Source organism: Sminthopsis crassicaudata, chromosome 3 (genome assembly GCF_048593235.1).
Source record: "Sminthopsis crassicaudata isolate SCR6 chromosome 3, ASM4859323v1, whole genome shotgun sequence".
NCBI classification, from domain to species: domain Eukaryota; kingdom Metazoa; phylum Chordata; class Mammalia; order Dasyuromorphia; family Dasyuridae; genus Sminthopsis; species Sminthopsis crassicaudata.
The window spans coordinates 283,734,823-283,756,834 of NC_133619.1; the positions used below are offsets into that span (position 1 = coordinate 283,734,823).

At 30.0% G+C, this 22,012-nt stretch overlaps 1 protein-coding gene across 1 annotated transcript in view; it reads left to right on the plus strand.

The window, feature by feature from the left end:
- DMD (dystrophin) overlaps positions 1-22,012 on the plus strand; it is a 2,117,885-nt gene that overhangs the window by 815,376 nt on the left and 1,280,497 nt on the right. Inside the window, 5 exon segments of the mRNA XM_074300855.1 lie at positions 1,010-1,180; positions 12,183-12,305; positions 15,482-15,619; positions 18,507-18,659; positions 19,509-19,691. Coding sequence (XP_074156956.1) covers positions 1,010-1,180; positions 12,183-12,305; positions 15,482-15,619; positions 18,507-18,659; positions 19,509-19,691 — 768 coding nt within the window.

Sequence of the window (22,012 nt, forward strand, 5' to 3'; positions counted from 1 at the left end):
ATTTCAAAAATTTCTAAACATCTTTCTACAAACTAACACATTTCAGAAATATGCCCCATGTTAAATTCAAAAAAGGATTACACCATAAGAAAAGGCCTAAATTAATTTTCTTTTAACAAGTCATCTATCTCTTCTGAAAGAGTATATTTATATGGTTTTGACAATATCTACAAATTATTTCATTTTAAGGAATTTATATCATATTCAAATTTTGTCAATGAAATTTTACTTCAGAGAATACCATAATTATTTTTTTAAAAATGAAGTGCCACATTCCAAAAAGCATACATGAAGGTTTTCATTTTATCAAAGGACATCATAAGGAAATGTCCTTAGACTAACAGAAAACCAGGTGTGTTATGTAGTCTTCATTAATAATACACTTCGTTTGATGATTATTCCACATTTTAGTAACAATACATTTTTTACTATTCCTATGTGCCTTTGCAATTTCAAAACATTTAACTTGTTCCATTTCTTTGACCCTTCTAATCTCTCAGACCCTATTCTGCTTTCTCTTTAGTTGATACAGAATCTCCATCAGATAAGGAAAACAATTTCTTCCTTGGCACTCGAAATGATAAAACAAAGAAGGACTAAGCACCACTGCCAGAAAGAAAGGAAAATTTGCCCTTTAGTCTTCTTCCCTCCTGTGAACATAATAGAATTTTGTTGGTTTTACAACAATGAAATTTAGTAAGGATAAGATTCCCAATAAACTTAAAATATTACATTTACCACTGACATTGTTCCAAGTAATAGATTGTTTAAATGGAAACGTTAGAAACATCTTCTGCCTTTCCCCACCATAAATAAACTTTTTGAATAGACAGGTGAACAAAAGTGAAATGTTGAGGATAACTTGTTTTTCTGTGATATTTCATGTCTCATTCTTTATTCCTTTTTTTTAGTTTTTTTTTCTTGCTCTCTATCCCTTTGCATGTTCTCTCTTTTTCCTCTTTCCATTTATTACTAACTTCAAGCCCTGTCTCTTGCTCACGGACTGTAGTGCTTAAAGGCTGAACTGAATGATATGCGTCCAAAGGTGGACTCTACGCATGACCAGGCTATAAATTTGATGACAAATCGTGGCGACCACTGCAGGAAAGTAATAGAGCCCAAACTGTCAGAGCTCAACCATCGATTTGCAGCTATTTCTCAAAGAATTAAGACTGGAAAGGTAGGAAGATCTGCTCCACGGTGGAAAGTAGTTCTAAGTGGTCTTTTACGAAGGTTATGCCGTGTATTAGGAGGTCCTTTTAACCCTCAAAGCAAAGGTTTTCCAGGAAAAATAAAGGCCCAAATGTATCTGAGCAAACTTTATCACTGAATCTTGCAATTATAGATGCTCAATAAGTATTTGTCGATTTGAATTGAGATACATGAGGAAAAAACATTTTTTTCTGTCATAGCTCTCATAGGACTTTATATAAACTATTTCTGCACTGGTTTACATATATATTTTCAGGGATCATATGCAGGATGAATGCACAAAAAAGGCATGCTTTAAGCTAAAACAGAGCACAAAACTGTCTAAGAGAAATATTGATTTATTTTGCCAAATACGATAGTGTCTATTTGTACTTATACTTGAATCATTATAATGAGGCTTTGTACATTTGCATGAACCAAGGTATCTAGTGTTACTCTTTGTATGTGTTTGTATCCATGGTTAACTTCTCCATTCACCCAATTTCAGGTTCAAGCTGTGATATGTAGGCATTTTGTCATGAAATGCTCAAGCCATAAAAAACCTTGCAAAGCTTATTATTCAGAATTTTGTAATTTTTACAAGCATGTTTGTATTTACGCTATAATAGAGAGCTATAGAATGTGAAGCAATTGCATGTCAGAGTTTCAAATTCCTATTTCAATTAAAGAAAGTGTGCCTGTTTCAAAGCAAAATCTTACATGTTAAGCATATTATAAACAAATTAATGAAATATGTATTAGAGTATTTTAAAGAATATAGCTATTTTGTAATTTGGAATGCAAAATAACACAAATAATATTCAATCTGATACATTTCAAAGCAATTTAAAAGCTACCATTAAAAGCACAAAATAGAGATAAAATTTGTTTATGAAAGTATAAGTGAATTTAAATAGGTAGAAATTGCAAATGGGAAGAAAAAAGATACAATTTTGAATAGTAACTTGAAAGGTAAGTGATAAATTTATCCAAAATTAATAAAATGGTTTTTAAAAGTGGTTGAAATAAATAATACCTATTAATGCTTGCTATTAATAGTCATATTTCCTAAGGTATTAGAATGGAAAATTATAGTAGACATGTAATTGCCATTTAAAAACATTGTTTTTCAGAATTTTACTATCATCATTACATATGACCATATATTATTATTATATATCAATATATGATAAATTGTTATCATACTTTTTTTTAGTACATGGATGTAATATCATACCACCTTAAACTGATGGTATGGACCCTGGATTGCTTAGTCAAAACAAGGAACTGTTATTTCATTCATTGTTTAAAAAAATTAATATGTAAATGAATAATGTGATTTTTGTTCTGGATTTTAAGGTTTTTTTTTACCTTTAAAAATACAATCTCTTTTATACATCCATGATTGATGTTTCCTGCATGGTTTTATCATATTCAAAATAATTTATTTTATGCCCAGACAATTGAATTCTTCTCTAGAAAAAAATGCTTCTCTAAAATGTGACCAATAATTGAAAGTTGCTTTATGCAATACATTATGGAAAAAAGTACATATCACAACTTTGTTATCACTGAAATTTTGAATTTTCAAGACAAACTTAGTATATATAAACTTTTTTGATGATATAAGGCATAGTTACATTTTTAAGGAAAAATTATGAGAATAGGATTTTTTCAACCTAAGAAGGATGGCTCATACCAAATTTATGATATAAGAATTCAACTCATTGTAAAACGATGTCTTTCAATATGCCTCAACAAATCATTGGAATAGTCCAAGAAGAAACTAGAGCATACCTCGGAGCATTTCTCTAGGGATAAAGATATGGTCTCAGGTAGTAAGTAAACTAGTATATTTTTAATGTTTTAGGGAAAAAATAAATTCCCAAATTAGCATATCATTCATAACATGACTATTATCATTCTGTTTCACATGGATTAGGTGACCTCATTTTCATTTTGAAAATATTTTTTTCTCATTAATGTAGAAAAACCTTTTTATGAACAGTTACATATATTCTATCTAGGCAGTAGGTGACTTTACTGTATGAACAATATATTAAGAAGAGTGAAGATACATAAATATTCATTTAATTATTCCACAAGTTATTTTAACTTTAATACGTTCAGTTTGATATATATGTGACATTGTTTTCTAAAAAGTTTTAGTGGCTTGAAAAGAAAAGTCTGTAATGCTGACAATCAGCTATTTTAGGTCCTATCCCAGTTTACAAAAGTCAAACTCCTTACAATTTGGAGACTTTGGGGGGGATGACAGTCAGGAAAGGAAAGAATAGTTTTATTAGTAGTACTTCACTTTCTAGGCCTTTTCTAAATAGTGAAATAGTGTTCTAAGGACATCCAAAGATTTATAGACTGGTCTGTGGAAAATAATTCATAATTAGTAGAGGTCACCAAGGAGTCAAAAGGAGGAGAAGAACATTCAGCTTAGCAGAAAGCTTTCTGAGACTCCTCCAATATCTCTGGAATGATAATTAATAGAGTCCAAGCTGTTTTGCTTACCTCACTTTTCTAATAGGGAATATGATATAAAAGGATCTGAGAAGGATAGCATTGTTGGGTAATATGACTGTACTAAAGGGGAATATTAAGGATTAGGATTAGGAAGAAAAGGCCTCAGAAGTCAATAAAGTATGGGGAGGGGGGGCAAAGTAGACAGAATCCTTTCAATTTAAAGTTTGATCTCATAGTAATGTTGCTAAGTGATGGCCTTTTCATCTCCCAGAAACCAGGTAGAAAGAATAGCAAGGAGGTAAGATAAGAAACCTACAGATATTTCAAGAGATCAGCACAAATTTAGCCTTAGATAGTAAACAGAAGATATGTAAGGGAAAGATTTATTGAAGAGTTAATACGTTGATGGAGCTGCATATGGCACAAAGATATTTCAGGAGCAGTTCAACCTTGAAGAAATAGGATAGTGGACTGAGAGAGGAAAGAGGGGACCAGTTCACTATGTATTCTGGCAGGTCTTGAAATACATAACTTACTGGTAACTAAGATTAAATTTCAGGGAATAGGTCCTATAAGTAAGAAGGACTTTAAAGCTTCAAATTTATTAGATTTTTTAAATTACAGTAATTTCCTCTGAGTTATAAGTAATAGTTTTTTTATTATTTACATAGAGATAAGACATAGTAAAATACATTACTCTAGGTTTAATTATGTAATCTAATTTTTTGCTTTAATTATGGTATAAGATATACTATTTGAATAACAAAACAGATAAATTATGAAAATATACTTCATTGATGTTTTTGGTAATCTTATATTAGTAACAAAAATATCTTTTGATTTGCTCTGTTGGAGTTCATGATACATATATACATCTTTCATCAAGGGTCTCATTATAGTGAACTTATATAAATGTTTTCTACATGTATTCATTGTCATAAGGTATAATCAAACTGTTATTGATAATTTGCATTTTGAATCATATTTTATGACTTCTAGGATCATTCATTTTTCTATATAACTTATAATGTATTAAATAATTGGCCTTGCAAACTGACACTAGCAGCCAAGAAACATAACATAATAATTTTTCCCCACTTGGCTCTCCTATATGAGTTTACATTGTACATGATATATACACCATATGTTCTTTAATTTCCATGCAATGTTTTGAACACATTATTACACTATTTGAATATACACTATTTTCAAAAAAGGGAAAAATATACCAGTTATCAAATCTGGTATTTTATATGTCAATATTCATCTTTGATGATTGTATAATTTATATAACTTTGGATTGTCATGGATATATAAACAACATTATTTATTAGAAGATAAAACCACATGGTAAGAGTACTGCCTTTTATAATGTATTTCAACTTCATAAGGGAAATGTTGGTTATTTCTCCATATTTCTTCATATAAAGATATCTTAACTTTCCCATTTTGTCAGAGAAATGTGTCTTTTCATTTTAGTGACATATAAACATATGCTATAGGAAACAACACTGAGAGGCATTTTAGTTAAAAAGTAATATTAAATTTAAATTAATCTGTTGGTGATCACTAATAAGTTTACTAACAAAAGACTTTGGGATAGATTGCATAATATAAGAATGACTTTAAATTTCTTAAAATCAATATATATCAATATCAATGAATATGCCTATACATTTTTGTTCCATATATACCATTTTCTTCAAAAGAACATTATTTTTTTCAAATTTTACCAAAAAATTGCATTTTTCCATTTATTTCTTTTAAAAATATGTACTCAGGATGTAGGAGTAATTTGTGGGCATTCCAGAAATTATAGCACAAGTAAATATTAAGATTTTATTTTGTTTTGTAAAAAAAAAAAATTTGGTATATATTTGTTTAATGTAAATATTGACAGGTATCTAACATAAGTCAAATAGAAACAAGCGTTGATACTTAGAATGCATACTGGTAGCACATGATTAAACTACACTGTGATAAATTATCATTTTGGTTAAACAGCGCTTAGGTAAATAGGATTATTCAATTTAAATATTTTACAGAGGAGTAAACTGAGACCAGTTTCTTCAGACGTCCTATTTGAACTAAAAACTGACACTGTGTCGTAAACTGTCCATCTCTATATCTGTTAAATGAAAGTTCCAATTTTCATAGTGGGAGAGAGAGAAAATGGATGAAGGACATAGAAAGAGAATTAAGTGCTGAAAACCAGGACAGTTAGGCACTTAATGAGGGACACAGCCTGGAGCATGACTATCCTTGATTATAGTTTGCCCAGGACTCTAAACTACTCTCAATAGTAGGACTTCAGTGGCTGAAACAGAGGCAGAACAAAGAGTTGGCCTTGATACTGGGAAGAATTGGATTCAAGTCCTTTTTTCCCCAAATATAGACAAATTATTTAACTTCTCAGGGTTCTAGTCACCTCTCTAAAGTTGTTTCAGAGAAGATGTTGACCTACAATCACACCTAGAAATTCCCTATACCAAAGAATTTATTCCCCATCCCTCTAATCATAATCTATAGCTCTGGTGTATACAATAATGTTATTTTATTTACAGGTGAACTTTGGTTTCAGTAACAGAGAACAATTATTGTAAGAAAAATACATTTATATTCTCAAATAGTCACATAATGATGGAAAAGTCAAAATACATTTAATCTAATTTAAAAAGCAAGAAATAGATAACTTACTTTGTGTTTATGTTCACAAATGTCCATCTTCCCAAAAAAAATGGCTGATGTGCACTGTCATTGTTTAGTATCTGTCATTTTGGTTATTTCAGCATTAAATAATTTAGTAAATAAGGGTATATCACTTAATTTGGTTATTTTGTGATATAATTTCACCATAGACTTCTTTCCAATATATACTTTTGGGGGAATTAAAACTACTTCATATTAGATGTCTCTCTTTTCAGTCTTCCTTTTCTTCTGTTCTTTCTCTTCCTTTATTTTCTTTATTCTTCCCCTCTATTCCTCTTCCTTTTCTTCACAATTCCCTTTTTCATTTGCATTTTAATATTTTACAAGCTTATAATTATTTTGTCTATTAAATATGTTTTGCTAGTATTAATATTATTTTTAATTGATGGAGAAAAAGTTAGTTTTAGGGTCAACTTTAGAATTTTTCACAGAAAAAAATAGTATGTTGGCAGATATGATGATAATTCAACTAATCTCAAATGGTTATATGTTTTTAAGAGGAATAGATTTTACATTTAAAATTTCTTGTTTGTTTTTGTTTTGTCAATATTCTTTTTAGTTGATGATGAATTACTTCAAGAAGGATTTCAGTTCTTCTAAAGTTCACACTGTTTCTATTAGGAACTGTTATCCTGTGAATAATGTTATGTATGTTATATCACCTTTGATTCAAAAATTTTAATACACCCTAGCAACACATTAATACTTCTTTAATTTTAGGTGGCAAAAAAAATGTTAATGAAATGAAAATTGACAAAAGAAGTAGACATTAAAAGAAAATCAGTGTCTTTCTCACTTTCTCTGTTTCTCTTTCCTTTTGTGTCAAATTTGCTTTCCTGGCTTTAAATAATACATGCTACATGCAATGTGTGTTTTTGTAACTACATATTCATACATAAAGTTCATGTTGAAAGTGTAACTTGGTAAATTGTTTTGAAAACCCTGGTTGTAGTGTATATAGAGATATTCTTCTAATTTTGGAATGATTTTATTTTATTAATATTTGTAAACTCTCAAAATGTCCTTTGCATGTTTTCTTAATATGTGGAAAATTATTTAATTGCAATTCTAAGTCTCTTGTGTTCATGTTCTTGTCATTAAAAATAGTTTGAGAAGAAGCTTTCATAAAACATAAAGATTATTTGTCAGTTTTCTGTTTTTTTTAATTTTTCTTATACATTTCAACATAATTCTGACTTTCTAAGTTAAATCAGGAAAAGCACAATGTTCTTAATTATTTAACATTTTTGTGACTATCAGCAAAAGTGATTACTTATTTGTATGTGCATTTATTCAGTTCATTTCTATTTAATGAAAACATAAATAAACCCTGTAAAATTGTATATTAATAAAGGAATGGAGTCCATACAATGACCTATGGAAATTTAAGTGAACCAAAAAGTGTTTCCTGTGTCATGATTGCACGTTTAATGAGTACATCATCTTAATTATCAAACTATTTATTCAATTCATTACGCCCTAATAATTTCTCTCACTCAGATAGGCAAATGACTGATCTGACCTTGTTGCAAAGATAAGCAAAATAATTTCCTTGATCTTTTTTTTTTATTTTGTTGGTGGTAAGATGACATTTAATTTATAACCTGAAAATTTCAGATTAATAAGTGTAATTAAATCATTATATACAAAATTCATAAAGTACCTACTCTCTTTATAATATATATACACATATATATGGAGAGCAATTATTACTATTCTAGGACATAAGTATAATTTTAAAGATATTAAAAGAGAAAATGGTAACTACATATGATGCAAATTAAATATGATACAAAATCAATACAAAAATTAAAGGAAGAATTTTGAGTACTGTGAGTTCAAATGAGGAAAGAGGACACTTTGGAATAGTTTATTTTTTAGAAAGCTTACAATCACAAAATATTAGACTTGGTCATTGGGCTTTGAGGTCATTTAAGTAAACTTCTCATGAAATACAAGAATTTCCTCTTTGACACTTTTAAGGAATATCAGAACCATCATTGTCTGAGAATTATTTCTTATGTTGAATCTAAATCTCCTTCCCTGTAACTTAATCTCATTGGTCAGTTCTTCCCTGAATCTACTCTCTGAAATTTAATTCTTCTTTGGTGTTTAATTTCAAATATTGTTCCTATCATGTCACCCCAAAACTTCCATTCTCCAAGATTCAAATCCTTAGTTCTTACACATATCAGTTCTTATCTGTTCTTATCATATGTCAGGTCTTAATTCATATTTTAAAATGCCTTTACTATCCTGTCTGTCCTTTGCTGAATGTTCTCCACTTTATTGATGGCCCCTTTAAAAAATGTGATCCACAGAATTTAAAATGACTCCAAAACTTCAAAAACACTGGAATCTTAAACATTAAGAAAGAATAAAAAATTATAAAAAGCATTATTATGGCTGTTACCATACTTGCTACAGGCTATAGTGGGGCGGGGAGAAGCATAATGGAATCTGCTCTCTATTAATAGATCCTACTTTCTGTGACTTGTTTTATTATCTAATTCACACTATTCTTTCATGATAAGCACAAATCACCTGAAATTGGCAGCTTATTTCCAAAAAAAATTCTTTTCCAACCTGGTATCTTTTGTTTAGTGTTTATATAACTGATTTTTTTTTTAACTTTACCACAAGACTTTACATTTATCTCCATTAATTTTAATCTTGTGGGGTTTTGCCCATTTGTGCCAGAAATTTTTTTGAATCTTGGTTGTGACCTGGCTAGTCACTCTAACTCTTATTTCATCTACGTATCATTTATATCTTAATTCGAGTTGTTGATAACATTTTTGAGCAAGACAGAATTAAGTATAAAACTCAGAGGATTCTGGAGCTTTCACTCCATCTAATCAACATGTATTGGGTAAGATTATTTCAACACCTGCAAATCTACTTGTTCTATCCTTTAGGCTAGATTCTTCTATCTTGTTCAATAGGATATCATGCAAGGCTTTTTTTTTTTTTTTTTTTTTTTTTTTTTTTTGTTCAAGCGATTTGCTAAAATCATTAACTTGTGTTTTTGAAAGAGAAAGAAAGGGATTTGGCTGGGAGGAAAGTGATGTGAAATGTCAAAAAAATAAGTAAATCTCAGGGATGTGACAATATGGATTTGGAAAAACAGTCTCTTTGCTCTATCAGTCACAAATATACATAATTATTTCCCTCCGTTCCTCTCTCTCTCTTCCCCCCACCTTTCCCTCCTTCCCTCTCTCCCTCTCTGTCTCTGTCTCTCTCCTTCTCTCTGTTTCTGTCTCTGTCTCTCTCAAATAGCATGCTATTTTGTTGTTGTTTACAAAGTTTATTTCTTTTGATCCTCACAATAACCCAGTAAAGTGGGTGATATCATTATCTCCATTTTATACTATAAGAAACTTAAACAGAGATGAAGTGACTCTAGTCACAGCTAATAGGTATTTAGTACTAGATTTGAACTCCAAGGTCTTCTTAACTTCAGACTAAACATTCTATCTACTAGGCTATCAGCAGCATCCCTCCCTTCCCTTCACAGTCCTCCCTCTCTTTTCCCATTCTTTCTCCCCTTTTATTCTTTTTCTTCTCTTCTATCTCCCCTCTCCTTTTCCCTCTCTTTCCTCTCACTCCTTCCTTACTTTCTCCCTTTTTTCTCTCCTCACTCCTTCCTCTTCCTTCTATCCCCATATTATATGGAAAATAAGTCCTTCTATAATGTATTTAATATTGAACAGGCATATGTGCCTAATTTCATACAAGAAAGCTTATAAAACAATAATTTGCCAAAGTATTCAATTAGTTTGAGAGTTACAGGGAAAAAAAGATATACAATTTATTTGGATTAAGTTTGGGTTAAATAGCAAATTGAACATTTTGGGTAATTTTTCATTGAATTTCTACCCCCAAAATTCACTTTTATATTATATAAACATTTATGGATTAAAGTTCCACAGATAATTACTGGGTGCATAATGTGTGTATATATGTGTTCAAATTAAATCCATATTCATATGCAGAGACACATCTCATTGGCATATATATATATATACACACACATATGTGACTGTTATTAATTGGCTATTTTAAGGAGTAGGAATATTGCAAGATAGTTATTTATTTAATTAAAGTTATTCTCATGAGAAAAAAATTAACTTTAACATTTCTGTGATCTATTTTATTAAAGGAAGAAGGGTTATACCAGCCCATATTATTAGTTCATTAAAATTTAAATTGTGATATTATCACATTATTATTACATTTTATATAATCACATAGAAGAGTGAATTTATTACCAAAAATATTAGCAGTACTGAATAACATATGAATGTCTAATATTAATAACTTGCTATAATCTTTGACTTTTTAATAATCTGCAAGTAGATTACTATGTTATAAAAGCATTTAATTTCAATTAATAAACTATGAGTTTTTATAGAATCATGCCTCATAGAATTTTAAGTTCTACTTTGAGAATTTAGAATATATGAAATTATTAGTAATATGCTTAATTTTAAAGTCAACATTGCAAAATTTGCCTTTTATTTCCTTGGCAATATCAAAGTATCATTCCTGCATCTTAGTATCACCAAGTATTTTGAATGAACTTGAACAATCTTTTTGGTGATTGAATTGTGTGTGCCTAATTTCATATATAAGATACTATTCCTATTTGTTTTAACTTTCTGACACCAGAACATGACCATATTCTCTATTTTCATGGAGGAAAGAAAAATTTTTACTATGGGATGGGGGAGTAGATTTAAAAAAAAATACAGGTAAAGGAAGGTTGATATTCCTAGATAAACTCACTTAAAAAAATCTATATGCTTTATCCTATGCATTTTTACTAATGTCATAAAATCTGAATAACCATATTTTGTTTTATAAATCCACAAAGCATAAAAAACTTTTCCAAAGCATATTTTTATGCAAAGACTTTTAATAAGATGAAAAATGTTTATAGAACTAAGCCACCAAAACACTTTATTAATCTTTTGTTTTTTTTTTAAATTTCATAATGAAGTCTTAGAATACACTTATGAATTTATATTAAATTGTAAATACAAACACATTCATCAAATTTCCCATGAGGTATTTAGTAAAATGAGAGGAAGTTATCCTGTTATTATTATAAGAAGTAGCCGCTAGTTATTGACAAAACTGCAAAATTAAAGAAACTTAAATGAAATTAGGTATGCAAATTGTTAAAGGCCAGTAAACATGTCTTAATATGTGTTTATTAAATTGTATATGAGGGAAATAAGTTGAAAAATACTCTAGGATTATTTTTAATATGCCAACAAAAAGTGTTTTACTAAGTTTCCTTAATTATATCTGTCTTACAAATACATCCTGGGTGATTTTACAAACAGGACCTGTAAGGCATTAAAGCAGAGTACCATGGAGTTTTTTTTTTAATATATGGTGATAATCCTGCATTTTCACCTACTTTTAAAGCTTTTGGAAGTATGAAATAAATACCAATAGTTAATTACAAATAGTTTTTCCATTGAAATATTTCAATATATAGCAAAATATATTTATCTGCAGAATACTGAAAATTAAAATATGGGAAAATATTAAAACTGACATTTTGGTTATTATGATGGAATAAAACATCATTTTTAATGTTTTTCATCTTTGATGATATTATTTATCCTTATTTGCATCTACAGGTAGTTCCACCACTCATATGTCTGGAATTTTGCAAAGTATAAGATAATTCATGCATTTGTAAAGCTTCAGGGGGTTGACACCAAATGTAATTTTTTGTTCATGTTTCTAATAAAAATGATTTTGATTTAAATTAGCACTATCTTTTTTTTTAGGCCTCCATTCCTTTGAAGGAATTGGAGCAGTTTAACTCAGATATACAAAAATTGCTTGAACCACTGGAGGCTGAAATTCAGCAGGGGGTGAATCTGAAAGAGGAAGACTTCAATAAAGATATGGTAAATTGGTTGTGATAGAAGTGTGAATGAACTAGGAGTGGGGATGAATAAATGCTTGGGTAGAAATTAGACTTTGAATTCTTCGATAGAACCTTCATATTATATGATTCTAATAACAAATACAAAGTACCCATGTGGACACTTTATAATGAATGTCAGTTTATTACAGTATGATCATTTTAGGAATCTTATGTATTATTCAGCAATTTGGTTTTAACTGGGACTATTTTCAATATGAAAGCACAAAATGCAACTTTGAGAAAAAGTTGAGTCAAATCAGGAAAGGAACCTGCAGGTTAATTTATCATTAGATTTTGTCACTAGCAGTTTTTCTCCAGTGTTATTGAATACAGCTGGCTATGGTCAACAATTTATCTCCAGTACAATGTTTCACAGAAGGGGAAGGACTCACCACTAATTTAGATAAATAATTACAATGATAGACTGTCAAAGGAAACTTAACCTAACTAAGTTTGGAAAGATTTATAACCAGGAAATTAGCCCACCAGGTGACTTTTTTTTTTTTTTTTTTGGAGGGAACCTCCAAAATTTATCTCAATGAATTTCTCTACTACTTAGAAGGTTTATGATCTACATAAGCAGTGGAATGGTCCACATGCAGAAATTAATAGGAATTTTTGGAGGTATGTGTGTACATATATACTGGAATTATAGTCATCTATAGCCTGTTGTCATGTGAGGAATGAAAGTTGATGAATCGCTTTCACTATAGGGCAGTACTTCCCACAATTTCTCTTTGGTTTGATAGATTCTTCAATCTATTTCACACTCTCTGTTTTCCCCTATTCCATCACCCTTTACATATGTATTTTATTATTTTTTAATCAATAACTATCACTATCTATAGTTCTTTCTGTCTTGCCATATACCTTACTGTAGATTTTTTCTTCATTATACAAAGCTCTTAAACATGTCAGCATGTGATGTTGGAGGGAACAATTAAAAAAGACTGTCAGTAACCAAAGTATAAGTAACTAAAGCATGGTAATATAAAGAAAAAAGGCAGCTTCTTTCACCAAAATTAGTTTCCAATGATAGCTATCCTGTCAGAGCTATCTGTATTCAAGCTTTTTGTGAACCTGATTTGGTGGTATTGCTACCTCACCTAGGGAGATTAAAAGTAAGAAGAGGTTGGTACCAAGGCTTTCCCACATCCTCAGCTGCAGGTACTTTTTCCCATCCTCAATGCAGCAATCAATCAATCAGAGCTTAACAAAGTGAAAGGAAAGAATTATGGTAATAATGTTAATAATAATGATAATAACAATAATAACTCACAGCACTTTAGGTTTTCCAAATAACCATGCTATTACCCTAATTCATTTGATTCTTTTAAAAATTCTGTGAGGTAGGTACTACACATTTTACAGATGAAGAAACTGAAACTTAGAGAAATTAAGTGATTTGCTTAGAATCACACAGCTAGTGAACATCTCAATGAACATTCAGCCAGTGAATCTAGGAAATCTTGGCCAGCACTATTCACAATATTGTATCACCCTACTAACACAACTTGTTAACAGTTTGACTTATTGTCTATCTTGGCACATGACCATCTTGCAGAGAAGGAAAACCATTTCAACTCTGAAAAGAACTGTACGATTGGAGAGTGCCAAAATAAATAAAATATCCTATATCCAAGAGATAAATAATATATGCATGTGACATTAATGAGTTATATTGTTAACAGGAATAGGCAATAAATCCTTGATATTTTTCTTTTACAAAAAAAAAATCAGTATATCCCCATTTAGTATTGAAATAAATAATTTATAACTTTTACCCCCAAAATTAAAATCCTTTTAATTTCATATTTTTCTTTATTTTTTAAATTTTCTTTTCCATTTTAAACTCATGAAAGGAATTATGGATTTTAGTGTAGAATGTGTCCTCCTAATGTCAGTAGAATTCCTGCAGTGATGAGTTCAGAAAATAAAAATAATGCCAAAAAGTAGCTGAGAATACCACATGTCAACAAATATAATTATGCTAAACAAAAAAAATGTTTTGATATGTGTAACTTTTAAGGTAATCAAAACAAATCATCATTATTTCATGCAATAAAATCAACATGAACAATAAGTTATTTGAAGTTCTATTTTGTGTATCATGTTATACACATATATGCACAAAAATATTCACTGAGTATTTTTTGTTTCCATTAAAATTAGTTGATTGAATAAAATGATAGGAGAGTTAGAATTTACCTAATTGACAAGAGTTATTTTTTCTTCTGCTTTTTTTCCCCTGAGGCAATTGTGGTTAAATGACATGTGGGTCACACAGCCAGGAAGTGTTGTGTGTTGTGTCTGAGACCAGATTTGAACTCAGGTCCTCCTGAGGACTGGTGCTCTATCCACTGTGTCATCTAGCTACCCCTAAAGTTATTTCTTTAAAATCAGATAGTGTCAGTCACTTGAACTTACTATAAAGCCAACGTAAAATTAAAACACATATCTAGATTTAAGATAATTAATAGAACTTCAAAAGAATATTTAAATCAATAAATACAATGTATTTTCAGTATTTCAAAGATTGCTGGAAATATGTAGAATTTGTTCAAAAATCAGATCAAATAAGAGCTTTTACTACTTTGAAGAAAGAAATTCTTACAGAGTATATAAATTTTTACAGTAAAATATTTTGAACCAAAATAAAACCCATCTGTGTATATACAAAAATATAGATGTATATGAACATATAATATATGTATTTATGTATGAATAATAAATATGATTAAAGTTTTGGGAAAACATTTATTATGAACTTAGACATAAAAGTCTGTGTTTTGGGTATGGTATTATAGTACATATCAGTGATGATAATTCACTTGAAACTTTTTTCTGGATTTCCCCATTTTTGAGTACTATATTAAAAATCAAAGCAAATTCTTATGATACAACTCTGAAATCCATACACATATTTTCCTCCTGCTACATACATACTTTCCACTTAAAAATAACAATGAATTGGAACTGATTTTTCTACTTTTTTCATCTTTCTTAAAAATGAAAATCTCCTCGTACAATCCTTTTATATATTCTTCAAAAATGAAACATGGTTTTTAAATGTCTTTAGATAGTGTCTTTTTTCTGCTAATGACTGTGATTGTTTTTTTTATCAAAATGAAGACTATACTTGTTGTTTTTAATCAGAGTGAAGACAATGAGGGTACTGTAAAAGAGTTGTTGCAAAGAGGAGACACCTTACAACAAAGAATCACAGATGAGAGAAAGCGAGAGGAAATAAAGATAAAACAGCAGCTGTTACAGACAAAACATAATGCTCTCAAGGTATAGGAGTTAAAATTATAATATACCTTGCTTGTGTTGTTCTTCATTATATGGGATAAAATTCTCTGTTTATAAATAAACCTGCTTAGTATATAATGGTGATTGAGAATATAAATTAATAACAGTTAAATATGTGTATTGATTTCATTAAGCATTTATGATTTGTGTCATTTTATTTTTTTAAAAAATATTGTTTGATATCCATCACCAAGGTTTAAACTTCTATTGCACTGGGTTGTTTGAATGTTTTCTTTTTCTGAACTATATACAATTAGAAGCATATTAAAAATGCTTAGTTGGCTGAATGTTTTGGTTTTAATTTCCTGAAATATTTTTAAAGAAGTTTAATTGTGTTTTGTTTTGAAATAAGTTTAATGATCAATCCAAACAGGGCATATTTTATATTATTCTGTGTTCTTGTCACATTTTATATATATATATATATATATATATTTCAATTGAGATATGATTTAAAGAGTTTTCTAGCATCATGAAACTTGCTAGATAAAGACTTAGAATAATTGTGCTGAACTTTTTTTCTGATATATCTTGCCATTAAGAAATTTTCCTAACCTGAGGAAAGCAATCCCACTTTCCCACCAGTAGAATAACCCTTGAAAGAAACTTAAGAGTGTTGTATTAAAAGAACTGTTTTAACATCAAAAAGCAATATTGTCAGGCTTTAATTTAAACGTATAACAGTGCTCAAATGTTGAATAATGATGTTTGTCATAAAAGCAGAAAAGCATGTTTATTTTCTGTAATTAATATTTGGGTAGCTTTGGGGTCGAATCTGAATATGTTTTGTGAAATGGTGATTATTTTGCATGGCAATATTAACTATTTTGCATGGATGACTGGTTCCTACTAGTGTTAATTGTAATACTTCTCATTGTTAATAGTAGTGCTAAAGTAAATCACTCTTTTATAGCTATGACTAGGTAGATGGAGTCTGTATTCTATATGCAAATCAGAGAATAAAACTCTATTCTGAATAGTCAGACAATCAAACAAACACTGCTGAGAATGTAATTACATGATATTGTGACTGCAAGGAATCTAGAAGAAATGTCTAATTGGCTAGCAGCTGTTCTGAAGGTAACTGCTGATAAATACAGTTGATAGAAAACACCTATTCCTTAGGAGAATATAAGTGAAAACCAGAATATGTTCAGAATTCCTGAAAGCTTTTTAATGATGAGGTTTAAGAAGTAGATATCTACCACATCAAATAAAGTATATACTTTGCGAAGGTACTTAATTACAATTGTGTTTCAGTAACTTTTTTGTAATTGTTTACAAATACTTAACAGTTACTTTTCTTTTTCATTTGGGGTTAAACAGGCTTCAACTTGATCAGGAAGCCCTTTTATTTTGACAATCAAGTATATGACAATATAAAGTACCTTGCCTTCATCTGGTTATGTCTTTATTGCTTTAAAAAACTCACATTCAGAGTGGTCCATCAAAAAAGGGGTGGGGCAAAACTTCCTTGGGAATGGAAATAAGTAATGAACAAATTATTAAATATAGCCTTCCATTTAAGTCTTCAGTAAGTTATAAACCCAGAATTGGAAATAAATAGACAATTAAGGTACATCCATTTAATTTGATCCAAAATATATCCACAAAACTCCATCAGTGTCAATGAATCTCAGTTTCATTTCTGTGCCCAAGGCTATAGCAACCTTGGTGCAGTCACATTGTTAAAAAATGAACATGGCTCCACCTGTCTGTCTAAGCCTAACCTTTACATAATCATTAAACTATACAAATTTATTTGTTTCATTAGTTGAAAGCTGTTACTTTCTTTTGACAAATTTAAGCCCAGTGTGTGTAAAGAATAATTGCCACTGCACTAAAATAATGAAAGCCATTTAAGCAAACCTGTGATAATACTTTTAATTATGATAAAATGGCATTCAAACTTATTTTATTGATCCAGCAGATACTGGGTATACTTGCATAGACCAAGGTAATTGATTTTTTTCTTAGGTGACTCAATAAAGGCATTCAACCTTGACAGATAAATCTCAATGGAATATCACACAGTTCAAACAAATTCAAATAAACTCTTTTCTTATCAAATTGATTGGAAACCATGTAGCTTTCTTTCCTCTTTTTCTGATGGTAAGTAAGTTACTTTGAGTATGGAGATTCTCATTTTTCTTTGTGTAAAACACAAAAAGATGTTGGTACCATTAGTTATTATTTTGAAGAAATGTTTAATTTTTGCCCTATGGTTTTTTTTTCCTTTTTCCTGTAGAAACAGAAACTTTACTAAAATTGAACTTTGGAAGAACTTAACAGAAACAACTAAAATTTGCATGCCCTACTAATAATAAATTTCATTTATTTTTAATAGCTCTTGAAGATTCCTAATCATATGAATGTCTGTTGCTTGAATGTATCTGAATTTTTTGGCTTGTCTGAGCTTACATTTGATACTTTCTCCATAAATTTCTTAACACACAGCCTCTTAAACTTATGCAATTATCTATTTGGCTGGAAATTATTTTAACTCTGAAAGTGTCATATAAAACCTGAATTTTCAAATAGCAACACATTTGATTCTTTAAAAGAGATTAAGTATGACAGTAGATCTGAATTTGAAATCTGAGCCGACTCAAGGAGTGATGTAAATGTAGATAGATCTTTTAAACAAGTATGTGTGTGTGTGTGCATGTGTGTGTGTGTGTGTGTGCTTCTTTCCCTACATTTTCCTATTTTGTCATTTTTTTTTATCTTAACAGAATTAAACAGGCAAATTTGATCTAAGAGGTAAATATTGTGAAGGTCTTTAATTTTAAAATAACAACATAATAAGCACCAATTAAAAGACTAAACTTTTTCATTGATAATCTAATAATATCTGCACTGTGAACAGGATTTGAGGTCTCAGAGAAGAAAAAAGGCTCTAGAAATTTCTCATCAGTGGTATCAGTACAAGAGGCAGGCTGATGATCTACTGAAATGCTTGGATGACATTGAGAAAAAATTAGCCAGTCTACCAGAACCCAAAGATGAATGGAAACTAAAGGTAATGTTGTTTTAGAATGCCAATAGTAGTTTTTATGTCTTGTTCTATTAATTTCAAAATAAACTATATGTAGACCATATTAAAATTCTCCACATTCTTATTCTCTTGACTAGCAGTCTGTGATTTGATGCATTTCCTTGTATTTTGGTTAATGTTTTATTGTATTAAATATTTTAAAAGTGACATGAAAATGATTAAATAAAATGTTTGACTTGTGTAAAATAGATTGAGAAATGTTATGTGTCTTTAGTAAAAGTTGTAATTGACTTTGTGTATCTTTGTTCCAGATGAACAAATGACTTATCGGTATATGGACGCCTTCTTTTTTCATGTTAGCACATTCATTTCATCAGAGCATTGTCATGCACCTCTGTCAAATCTATGTAGATTCATTGCCCTATTGTCTGAAGATTTTTTCAGTTATTACCACTTTCTTCTTTTGCTTCATTCTCTGTTGAGTTTCTCCAAAAGTTAAAAAAATGAATTAACTGATAATTCCAAGAACCCTTGAAAATTTGATTTGTGCAATTCCAAATAACAGAGTTATCACTGCAATTTTCAATCACTCAAATTTAGAAGAAAGAAAATGTGACAATTATTTCAATATCCCTCACATACACTCTACTTAATAGAATTTTTTTAAAAGGACCACAAACAAGGAGATACTTAAAGTTATTTGATTTCTTTAACTCCAACATATAGTAAGGTCTATCCCTCACTATATTTTATATTATTTCAATAAAGTGGAAAGCCTTTGAAAATTCTGAAAGACATATTTGCTGCTTTCAAGTTGGTTGCTGTGGTTGGTTAGCTAACTGTCCTGGGCCCTGTATTGGTTTTGCTCACTAGGAGATTGATCGTGAGTTGCAGAAGAAGACAGAAGAGTTGAATGCAGTGCACAGACAAGCTGAGAGCTTGTCTAAGGATGGGGCAGCAAAGGCTGTGGAGCCAACCCTGATCCAGCTCAGCAAGCGCTGGCGAGAAATTGAGAGCAAATTTGCTCAGTTTCGGAGACTCAACTATGCACAAATTGTGAGTTGTTATTGGCAAACCAATGTGTTTGCAACTCCTACTATTACTAACAGAGCCCTACTAATGATAAGGAAAATCACAGATAAAATTCCAACTCCTCCAGAGCTTATCTTCATGTCAGCAGCTTCCTATCTTATTGAGCTACTGACTTGTTTTTAGGATGATTTCAAAAAGGAAAAGGCAACCTTGAATTAACCAGTGACAGAAAACAATCCCATTTTCACAAAAAGAAGAGAACACCTTAATTTTTTTTTTGCCTCATCATTTTTCCATAACATTAGAAGTGTACCATGCATTTACTTTATTTCAACATACATGTCTAATCAAATAAAATGTATTACTTTCTTAGGATCATCCCATGCAAATTTTAATTGTTTTATGTATATGTAGTCTATAATAAATATATGTTGGGAAATTTTTCTTACATCTCTTGTGTATGGCTCTTTTAACATAAATGAATGAATTTTTACCTGAGACATAAATTATATATGTGGTAATTAAGTTAAAATAACCATTTTACAGAAGAATCTAATGTTTTGTAAGCATTTGATTGATTTGATTGATAAAGGATGGGAATTTAATAGCATGTATGTTACATCTTTGAGGGAAAAAAGAAAAAAGAAATAGCTTCCATTTTTGTGAAGCCTGTCTAGAAGTCTTGTGGCAATCTTTGACTAAAAATTGCAGTATTATAAACCATGGGGTTCTACTCATAGTTTCCATTTTTCTTTTCCTTGTCTTTTTTTTATTGTAATATGAAAAGCTATATTTGCTACTGAGTACTTAACCAAAGAAAATACTGACAAACATAGTATGTCAAAATCTGCCCTATCAGTACTAGATATTTTTACTCCCGAAACTTTTCTGTGAGTGTTTATTCCATCTGAAATATGAAGTGTGTTGAAAAATTACTCTTAACATCTTATTGTATATAACTTTGAGACATATAATCCAGCATGCATATTTCAATGTGATACATTGACCAAAGAAGCACATAATTTACAAGATTGTGTCTTACTTTAAGATTACATTTTTAGTTCATAAATATATATATACATAATTTTTCTGCAAAATGAAATTGTCTAAAATATAATATCAATGGAAACATCTGTGTAGTTCCAATAAGTAATCCAAGAAATATTGAAACTATATTATGTTATTTGGCTTTGTTTTAATTGATTACCTTTCTCATCTTATGCTTCATATTAGACTTGATGATTTTATCAGTCATAGATCATTAAAGCTTATACTGAAAAGCTGTATCAATAAAGACAAAGTAAAATGAAAGATTTAAGGAAATTATCCAGGTAATTCAAGGCAAAATTAAATGGATTTTATAGGACAAAATGTTTCTTTTGACCTGGATTATCTATTTAATTCTTTATTTTGCACAAAAACTTTATATATAATCAGATTATGAAAAGGATTGTTGGTAATTAATACTTTCTTATAAACTAGCAGCAAGTTTGAAAATCGCTACTTGTATAAGGAAAATAATTAGTATGCAATGTTAAAAAACAAAATTACAACATGTTAATAATATTTATGGAAAGCTTCAGATATACTTCCTCTATATAATATGCATTCAAGAGCATGGAATGCCCTTTGTGGTCACCTGACATAAATGTTTCAATCAGAAGGAAGATGAACATGTTTTAAGGTTGACTCCTGATTTTCTGTGGCAACATAATACATCAATTCATGCATACAATATAATGGATAATAATATTTGATCTTGAATGTAACTGAATTTTAGAATTTTAGAATCCAGGAATACATGTCAATACCTGTAGAGTCAAGAAGATTTTTGTAGAACAGAGAATGCTGGGCAATGAATAGGATTTCAGACCTGATTCCATGATTTATTAGTACAGTAACCTTTGACAAGCTATCAGCATGGAAACATTTTGTAATGCACTAAAAAAAAAAAATCACTGCTTTACAAATATAAAGCATTTAGACAATGACTTCAGATGTGAATTGTAAGTGTCCTTGGTCAAGTTGCTCCTGTACTATATCTAATAAGGCCTGAATTTTATCACTAGCTAAGGGCCATTGTTCTACCCACACTGGTATATCAGTTTTCCGTTGAATGCGAACAGGTGAGAATGTTGGCACACCTTCAACAGCAGCCCTGCCTAAAAAGCCAAAGTACTCATTTATAATCCTAACTGTTGTAAAATGTCTCTTCCCCAAGGATGGATGGAGCTTTTTCAGCTACAAAAGGAGTAAAAACTTTTGTTTTACCTTCAAATATCCATCTCAAAGGGGTAGCACTAACTTCAGCTGCTATTGATCCTCCTATGACAGACATAAAACTG